A 10,008-nucleotide genomic window follows, 5' to 3' on the forward strand; every position below is an offset into this window, starting at 1 on the left:
ATGCCAGAAAAGGGCACTAGATCTCATTACAGATGGTTGTGAGCCACCATGTGGTTGCTGGGAATTGAACTCAGGACCTCTGGAAGAGCAGTTAGTGCTCTTAACCTCTGAGCCATCTCTCCAGCCTCACAGTAGAGTTTAAAAAGGGGTTGCTTGTGTACGCCTTTGGGAGGTGGTTTTCTATGAGTTTGAGGCAGACCTGGTTTATATCCTAGGTTAGGTAGGAATACATAGTGAGACCCTATTTCAAAAAAGAAAAAAAAAGAGGGTTGATATGGGGCTTGGGATGAGGTGGGCTTCGATGGCTTTGCTGAGCCCCATGATGGATAGAATCTTTGAGGTAGAACCTCTGGAAAATTGAAGTCACTTTGGTTTGTAAATCGGGTTTGTAAAGTGTTGAAGCAATCAAGAGGGAATGAGGCAGCTTACACTTGTCCCTGGTTTCAGTCCAATACCCTTTTCTGGCCTCTGAACAGGTGTGTATGTCAAGCACATACAATATTCAGGCAAAACTACATACACATAAAATTTAAAATGAATGAATGGATGGATGAGGGATTGGAGCGATGGCTCAGAACACTAGCTGCTCTTCCAGAAGACCCAGGGGTTTGATTCCCAGCACCTCTAAGGCAGCTCACAACTGTCTGCAACCTTAGTTCCAGGGCATCTAATGCCCTCTTTCGATCTTCATAGGCACCAGGCACACAGTGTTACACAGACACACATACATACAGGCAAAACATCCACACACATAAAATAAAAAATCAATCTTAGGAAATAGCAAAGAGGTAAAACAGGCAAAGGGGTCTGTTTAGGTCACTCAAAAGAAAATAAGGCAAAATCTGTGTCAGATTTTGTCAAAATTTGCTAGAATTTCTAGGGGTTCTGTTTTTAAAACAGGGTCTCACTTAGTGCAGGCCACAGGCATCGGCATGGTCCCGATGGCTGCCCAGAAATTGAATATCTAAGCCAGGCTGGCCTACACTTCATACAGATCTGCCTACCTGTACCTCACTAGTGCTGTTTTTGTTATTTTTGTTTTTTGGATTTTTTTCTTTTCTTTTGGTTTTTCAAAACAGGATTCCTCCGTGCAACAGTCCTGGCTGTCCTGGAACTAACTTTGTAGACCAGGCTGGCCTTGAACTCACAGACGTCCACCAACCTAGGACTCTCAAATGCGGGATTAAAGGCCTGTGCCACCATGCCCTGCCTGAGCGCTGGCTATAAAGACGTGAGTTGTCGCCTGGCCCATCTAACTATTTTAAAATATGCAATTCGGTAGCACCAACTACAATTCTAGCGTGTGCCGTCATACTGGACCGCCTATGCGCAGGACAGGTACAGCTTTGAGTAGGATCCCGGAAACTGAATGACTTCGGCTTCCTCTCCCAAAAATCAGATCAGAAGACAGCTCCAGAGTCCTGCTGCCCCTCTGCGCGTGCGCGGCTCCGGGAACCATAGAGGTGCCCTATCAACGCTATTCTAGAGTAACCCGGAAGTGTCTCTGGACCCTTCCCGAGGTCCCGTCAACTTCCTGCTTCTCCAGCCGCGGTAAGCTATCAGTGGACAGCTTCCTCCAGGTGCCGAGGGCTTTAAAGGAATGGTTTACATTTGTAATGTGAGACCATTAGGTCTTCCAGAGCTATGATAAGGATTCGGGCTTGAGTAGGGGAGGGGTCTCAGCTGCATTGTCCAAATTCACTTATACTGTTTACGTAGGACTTACGCTTGCACTTCTGTTTCTTGGTTCTTTTTCCTGCCAACTGCTGATCTCTGGGCGGCCTCTCTTCTCCTAGACTCAGGTGGACTCCTTTGCCATCCGATCTCAGTGCCACCTCCCAAGCACGTGTCCCGTTTACTGTCTATCGTTGGTGGCTCATGTGAACAGTGACAGGCGGATGGGGCACCACATCGAATCTCATTTTTTGATACATGAAGCCCCTGGCCAGTGAGTCACTTGTCTCTTCTTCACTTCTCCAGGCAGTTGTGGTTAGCACCTTCTCTCCGTACTAATCAGGAAAGGGGAAGCAAGGATGTCTGCTTTGGGGGCTGCAGCTCCGTACTTGCACCATCCAGCTGACAGTCATGGTGGCCGAGTCAGTTTCCTGGGAGCCCAGCCTTCTCCAGAAGTGGCGGCAGTGGCTCCGCTCATGAGGGACTTGGACAGGAGCACCTTCAGAAAGTTGTTGAAGCTTGTCGTCGGGGCCCTGCATGGCAAAGACTGCAGAGAAGCCGTGCAACAGCTTGGTGCCAGTGCTAACCTGTCGGAGGAGCGGCTGGCCGTCCTGTTGGCAGGCACACACACACTGCTCCAGCAGGCTCTGCGGCGGCCCCCTGCCAGTCTGAAGCCAGAAGCCTTCCAGGACCAGCTCCAGGAGCTTGGCATTCAAGATATGATTGAAGATTTGACCAGTTTGGCATTAGGGAGTCAGCGCCCACTTCTAGATGCCGTGGTCCAACAGCAGGGGTCCTGGCTGCCCCACCTGTCTGACTTCCGGTGGCGGGTGGATGTGGCCATCTCCACCAGTGCTCAGTCCCGCTCCCTGCAACCGAGTGTTCTCATGCAGCTGAAGCTCACGGATGGATCCGCACACCGCTTTGAGGTACCCGTGGCCAAATTTCAGGAGCTGCGGTACAGTGTAGCCTTGGTCCTTAAGGAGATGGCCGAACTGGAGAAAAAGTGTGAGCGCAAACTGCAAGACTGAACCCTGGTAGTGGGTGCTGAAACTGGTACCAGAGCTCACAGCCCCCAGGTCATGAGGCCCACCTCATCTGAGGGACTGCGTGTAAGGATGTATTTTGTTGAAGGGACAAGACAGCTGTGACTTTTGGACTTTTGGGGTTTGTTTTTATGAGTGAACTATGGGCATAGTGGCACAATTTATAATCTCAGCACTTGGAAGGGTGAGGCCGGAGAATGGTTGAGTTTAAGGGCAGTCTGGGTTACACAGCAAGATTCTGTTTAGACTAAAGAGGTAAAGCAACTATTAAAAACATGTTCATGAGTTCGAGACCAGCCTGGTCTACAGAGCTAGTTCCAGGACAGGCTCCAAAGCCACAGAGAAACCCTGTCTCGAAAAACCAAAAAAACAAAAAAAAACATGTTCATGGGCTGGAGAGATGGCACAGCGGTTAAGAGCACTGGCTGCTCCTCCAGAGGTCCTGAGTTCAATTCCTGGCAACCGTATGGTGGCTCACAACTATCTTTAGTGAGATTTGGTGCCCTCTATTGGCCTGCAGGTAGACATACAGGCAGGGCAGAACACTATACATAATAAATATATCTTTAAAAAGATAATAAAACATGTTCTACTACTTGGGTGTTAAACCTTATACTTGCCCCTTCCCTAGCCATTGCTATGTGCAACTGGATGAGGCCATGTGGAGATGTAGGGTCCAGATAAGGACCTATTACAATATACAACAAGGTTGCTCAGCTTGACGTGAGCCCTCTGCTTCTTTTGCTTTGGTGTGTACATGTCTTAGTTTTTTGCCTTAAATTCCTGCCTTCCTGAAGATGACATCCTGGTGGGGAGGCAAGAGGGGGAGACATTACAAATACTAAATATGTAGTACATAATGCTTAGTATGTATAACATTAAATGCAGATTTTAAATATTAAAACATTAGTATGGGCCTGGAGTATTGGCTCAGTGGTTAAGAGCACTTATATGTGAGTTCATCTCAGAACCCACATGGTGGTTCACAATCTTCTGTAATTCCAGTTGCAGGGGATCCAGCACCAAGACGTCAGGCACATATGTGGTACACACACACACTTGTGGGCAAAGCGTTCATTCATACTCATAAAATAATAAGTCTAAAACAAAAAGCCCATGAGTACAGCTTGTGACAATGAAGAGTCCAGTCAGAGGAGGACAGGTGTGCTGGAAGGTGGGCCATCATGACAAGCTTGGTCACAGGGTGGTCTTTGAACATGTAGGTGTTTATGCAAATATAGATGTGTTCTCTGCAGGGGCATCAGCTGGTGCACCGGCTGACGGTGAAGTAAAGCCACTCGGTGTTAGCGGTGCATTTAGTGTATTACGACTTTTGAATGTGTCCACTGGACTAGCCTAGTACTTTTGCCCTCATCTCTCCATGGGTAGTTTAGAAGCACGGCACGCCTTTAATCCCACGACTTGAGAGGCAGAGCAGGTGGATCTCTGAGTTCAAAGCCATCCTGGTCTATAGAGTAATTTCCAGGCAACCACCCCTACACAGAGAAACCATCTCAGAAAAAGATAAAAGGATAGCTTCGTATATTACTGTGGAGTAAGGAGATTGTAATATGGACAAACATTGATTTTTCTCAAAAAAAAAAAAAAAACCTGACACAAGTACAGACTTATAAGCCAATAAGTTGGCCCTTTTCTGCACCCCATTTTATTGAAAGGTTTTGTTTTGGAGACAGGGTTTCACTATGTGGGTCAGGTTGCCCCCAAGGAACTCAATCCCAACTGAGTCTCTTGCATGTAGGAATTAATTGGCATGTGCCATTAACACTCAGAATCCAATGTTTTTGAAGAGCTCCCAGGAATTTTTATCAGTACACATTCTGAAAATACCTTTTGTAGGAGTGTAACATAACAGAATAGCAGTCAGGCGGTGGTGGCACACCTGTTATCCCAACACTCCAGAGATGGGAATCTCTGAGTTTGAGGCCAGCCTGGTCTACAGAGCAAGGTCTAGGATAGTCAGAGTACATAAAGACAAAACAAAAAGAGCAGAATTGCAAGGAGCTTTACGTATAGCATAGCAAGATGAACTATCATACCCGGGGTGCTCAATAGGCAGCATTCTTGGGAACTTGGTGTCCCTGTTACTACCTTCAGATCACCTCTGGAGAATGTTCACTCTAACGTCTAACAGCCCTGGGGTTTTAGTTTGGTACACTTCTGTGTTATTCCTGTGTATTTATTTGACCTTTTCAGTAACCCAATGAAAAAGATCCTTTTGTCCCTACATTAAAACAAAGAAACTGATGTTTTTGTCTTTCTCAAGGTCCCATAAAGTCAAGTAACAGAGCTCCTTATCTTTCAAGGTCACATTTTCCCTCTACTAGTGTAGAATCTAGGATTTTGCACAAGCCGGCCTGAGTGCTGGTGCCTGCAGAAGTGAGAAGTGTCAAATTTCTTGGAGCTGCAGTTATAGACAGTTGTTATCCACCTGACATAAGTAGGTGCTGGAACTGAAGGGAGTCCTCTGCTGGAGCAGTCTGCGCTACTAACCTCTGAACTATCTTGACAGCCCCTCAATTCCAGATTTCTGCTGTGATGCACACTTGGCAGAGACAGAGCCAATCTAATCTCTTAGTTTGAACGACTCTTTCACAGGAATCACTAAGACCATCAGAAAACACAGATATTTATATAACAATTTATAACTAGCAAAACTATAGTTATGGAGTAGCAACAAAAATAATTTTAGCCGGGCGATGGTGGCGCACGCCTTTAATCCCAGCACTTGGGAGGCAGAGGCAGGCGGATCTCTGTGAGTTCGAGACCAGCCTGGTCTACAAGAGCTAGTTCCAGGACAGGCTCCAAAGCCACAGAGAAACCCTGTCTCGAAAAACTAAAAAATAAATAAATAAATATAATAATAATAATAATTTTATAATTGAGAGTCTCCACAAAATGAGGAACTGTATTAAGGGGCTATGGCATTAGGAAGGTGGAGAACCAGTAATTTAGGCTTTATAGTCAGACCCCTCAGAGAAAGTTTAACACATCTCTAAGGCGACCCTCCTAAACATCTGAAATCTTCATTCCCCTTCAACTACTCTACCCGTTCTAACTGGCTTCTCCCCTTAGCCCTGAGTAGGAAACCAGCCTCGTTTGACATCCTCATCCTGGACCCACAGGAGACTGACAACGATCTCCTTTCCTGTCGCAATCTGCTGCAGTTGGGATATTCAACAGCCCCGCCCCCCCCAAAGCCCGTAAGTTGACGTCTTGATCAATAGGGTGCTACCACTGGGAGGAGGTAGTCACCGCAGGTGACTTTTTTCCTGTGCTGAGATGAGTAGTTTTGCTCTGGCACAGCCTTCCACCATGATGTGCTGCTATGTAGGCTCGAGAAATTGTGGACTGGAAACTGGAGCAATATAAACCTTTTTACTTTGTAAACCTACCTTGGATAAAAAAGGGGGGCAAAGGGGGTCAGCATGGTGGCTCCGTGAGTAAAGACACTGGCTGCCAAGCCCTAGGACCTGAGTTAGATCCCAGCAGCCCACGTGATGGAAGGAAAATGCCAACTCACAGAAGTTGTGCTCTGGTCCCCTTATGAGCACTGTGGCATGCTCCTTCCCCAACAAATTAAAGACATGTAATTTAAAATTTTTTAAAAATATCTCAATATTCATTATAGAGTCGTAAACCCAACACATCCTCCTGCAGGGACAGTCTATGGCTCTCTATGGCCAGGTTATGGAAATCAATGTATGCTGAGGCAGGAAGGGATGGGGGAGCTGTTGTTCTGATTCTTCTGACTAGTTGTAAACTTTGGGGTACGTGAAGTGTGCGGTCTAGATCTTCTCGGGGTACCTGAAGCCTGAACCTTGCGGTCAGTTAACACTCTTCCTAGAACTGTCTCGAGTCTCCGCTCTGCATCTAGCTCCATGGTTTTCACCTCAGAGCCAACTCTTCGCACAGGTGAAAGCAAATCATGGACTTCTCTGACATGAAAGACAAGAGCAAACATCGCAGGGCAAGGAGTACATGCTTAGGATCTGAGCTGCTCGGAAGCTCAGTCACTCGCATCTGTAGCAATACCAGTTTGTGAAAATATCTTTTACGTTTAAAGAGTTGGAACTTTAGCTGGACTTCGTAGTCATGTTAATAATATACTTGGAGGCCGCTTAAAACAGCGGGACATCCTGTCCTATATTCAGTCTGGTTTTTTTTTTTTAAATGTGTAGCCCAGGCTGGCCTTGAACTCGTGATCCTCCTGCCTCCGCCTCCTTCAGCAAATCCTACTGCTCAGTCTGTTTACTTAGCGTGTTTTCTCTCAAGATAGGGTTTCTCTGTTGTAGCCTTGGCTGTCCTCTAACTGGCTCTGTGGACCAGGCTGACCTCGAACTCAGAGATCCACCTGCCTCTGCCTCCCGAGTGCTGGGATAAGAAAGGCGTGTGTCACCACTTTGGGGTTATCTGTGATGCATTTAGCCAGCACAGAGCAAACATGGACAGCACAGCAAAAAGAGACCATCTCAAAAGAGTTTGGTTGTTTTTTTTAAAAACAGAGTAGATGAAATCTCAACATGAGACTCTCGGGTTCACCAGATCTGGGACAGGCCCTGAGTATACAGACAGGCCAGACAGTAAAGTGTCACAGGGACAGAAGAGTTGAAGGCATGACACCAGCATGGTTGTCACCTCATGTGGGCCCCAAATGACCACGAGCATGCTTGTACCTGTAGTGGTGGCCACTCTGTAGATCAGCAGTGTAGATTAGCCACTGCTGCTGGCTAGAAGCGTCTCTCTACTCTGTCCTAAGGCAGAGTTCTGCTCCTTGAAAGCCTGCAGCAGGAACACCAACTAATCCAGGGCTCTGGTCCTTAGGTCTTGTAAATGTGAGCTTCTACCCTATAGCAGGCTTTCTGGGACTGCCAGTCCCCAAATCATGACACACACTGATTATTAACTATGAATGCTCAGCCTTAGATTAGGCTTGTTTCTAGCTAGCCTTTGTTTGTTTGTTTGTTTGTTTGATTTGTTTTTCGAGACAGGGTTTCTCTGTGGCTTTGGAGCCTGTCTTGGAACTAGCTCTTGTAGACCAGGCTGGGCTTGAGCTCACAGAGATCTGCCTACCTCTGCCTCTTGAGTTTTGGGATTAAAAGCACTAGCTTTTTTTTTAACTTAAATTAGCCCATTTCTAATTATCTATGTGTTGCCCTGAGGCTCATTTACCTCATCTAAGTACTAGTACTGTCCATCTGTTTTCCTGCTTCCTCCGTGTCTGGCAGGCACCCAGTTCCCTCTTTCTTTCCACCTGCCAGCCCTGCCTATCCTCCAGCTGCCCTTTTTTCTCTGCCCGCCAATCCCACATATCCCTCCTGTGCCAAGCTGTTGGTCATTCAGCTTTTTATTAGATCAATCAGGTGCCTTAGGCAGGCAAAGTGAAACAGCAACACATCTTTGCATAGTTAAACAATTATTTTAATTCACATTACCCTATGCATTTTAGGTTATCCCAGGTTTTCCTCCTCTCCAAAGTGAGAGGACTTGCATTTATGACAAATTACATGAGACAAGAAATACTTAAAAATAATACTAAGGGGATGGAGAGATGGCTCAGTGGTTAAGAGCACTGAGTGCTCTTCAGAGGACCTGGGCTCAATTCCCAGCACCCACGTGGCAGCTTGCAACTGTTTGTAACTCCAATTCCAGGTGATCTAATACCCTCACACAGAGTATATACAGACAAAACACCAGTGCACATTAGTTAAATAAATCTTCTTTTAAAAGTAATACTAACAGCCTGGTCTACAGAGCTAGTTCCAGGACAGGCTCCAAAACCACAGAGAAACCCTGTCTCTAAAAACCAAAAAAAAAAAAAAGGAATACTAAAAGGAAATACATAAGTCATTTGTTTCTGACATTACATTTGAAAAGCAGGGATTAGCTGACTATGGCTGAAATGAGGGGTCATGCTTAGCCCAAGCAGAGACAGAGCCAAACCGCAGAAAGGTGAGCCCTACCCTGAGTTCCTCAAAAGGCCATGCCCAGTGTTTGCCGTCTTCACCCACATTAGCCATGGGTGATGCATGTCTATGGAACCCCTGCTTCAAGCCAGACTGGGTGGCCTTACAAGTAGGTGAAGGCTGATATCTGGACAGGGGTGGGCCACAGTCCTCAAGACTGTGGGAGGATACCTGCAAGAGCTTTGTCTTGGGAACCCTGTAGGGTCATAGATGGCTTTCTGGCTGTACTCAAGGCCTTGCTACCACTAGCACACACCTCACCCAGCTGGCCCACAGGACAGTTTTGGAGGAGTCTAACAAGTATGTGCAAGTGTTTGGTCCCTTCCTCTATAGCACCCTTCACTCTGGTTCTCTTCTGGGCTGACTCAGAATGCCTTATTCTGCCTTGGGTGACTTGATCTCCAGTTCTGCAGGTCCTTGATCCCTGCCACCCCCATCTTCGCTGCCCTTCTGGAATGCCTCCCATGCACCAGCATCCTGTGGAACTTGAGCGGTTAATGATGGGGTGCCCCTTCCTCTTCTCAATATGCCATACAACTGGGTGTCCCTTCCTCCTCAGAATGGTACTTTTAGCCTCTGCTGTGCAGTCTCCCAGTTTGAGTACCAGTCTCTATTACCAACTGGAACCCTGAACCCTCATTTACCTCCCCCTCTGTCTCCACGGCATCGCATACTAATAGGGTTCACACAAATGAAGACCCTCTCTTTGGGGGCTCTGTGGCACCAGAGACATCTCCAGGGCATTTTCTTGGCAAGCAGCCCCTCCTTTGTCTCGTTCCTTCCTCCCCTTTGCTCTCTAGGGTCTTTGTCCCCATCTTTGTCCCAGTTGCTAAGCTGAGGTCATGGACTTTTGGATTCTCTGCCAGACCTGTTGAGGACTTGGCAGGTGGCCTTCTGATTCCTAAATTCCAATCTCCCTCCATGTCCACTCTCTCTCTCTCTCTCTCTCTCTCTCTCTCTCTCTCTCTCTCTCTCTCTCTCTCTTTCTTTCTTTCCTTTTTTTGTGTGTGTAGCCCTGACTGTCCTTGAACAGGCTCTCTAGCCCAGGCGCCTCTGCCTCTGGGAGTGCTGGGATTAAAGGCTTGCACCACCACCGCTAGGCTTCCATATCCCAATCTTCTAGTTGTGCAAAGCACTAGGATTCCCGAGTCTATACGTCCAATCTCCTACGTCTACTTTGGAGTTACAACATCGGGAGACTCTCAATTTATGTAGAAACCCTTGTTTAAGCCAAGCTCGGAATCTCGGGTTCTGCAGCTCAGTTCTGTGTGGCCCTGGACAAATCCTTCCACCTCTGGAAGCCT

The 10,008-nt window shown here is 47.0% G+C and overlaps 1 protein-coding gene across 2 annotated transcripts; it reads left to right on the forward strand.

The window, feature by feature from the left end:
* The first annotated feature begins 1,502 nt into the window (after window positions 1–1,502).
* Window positions 1,503–3,065, forward strand: Commd5 (COMM domain containing 5). 2 transcript variants are annotated; one of them, XM_026782589.1, is made up of 2 exons: window positions 1,503–1,551; window positions 1,797–3,065. In XM_026782589.1, the coding sequence occupies exon 2, from the start codon at window positions 2,034–2,036 to the stop codon at window positions 2,703–2,705; it is 672 nt and encodes a 223-aa protein (XP_026638390.1). In that variant the 5' UTR covers window positions 1,503–1,551; window positions 1,797–2,033; the 3' UTR covers window positions 2,706–3,065. The 2 variants fall into 2 exon arrangements, with proteins under 2 accessions (XP_026638390.1, XP_005354195.1); XM_005354138.3 differs by having other exon boundaries at window positions 1,513–1,551; window positions 1,981–3,065.
* Window positions 3,066–10,008: the final 6,943 nt, after the last annotated feature.

This window comes from Microtus ochrogaster, chromosome 15 (genome assembly GCF_000317375.1).
Source record: "Microtus ochrogaster isolate Prairie Vole_2 chromosome 15, MicOch1.0, whole genome shotgun sequence".
Classification (NCBI taxonomy): Eukaryota; Metazoa; Chordata; class Mammalia; order Rodentia; family Cricetidae; genus Microtus; species Microtus ochrogaster.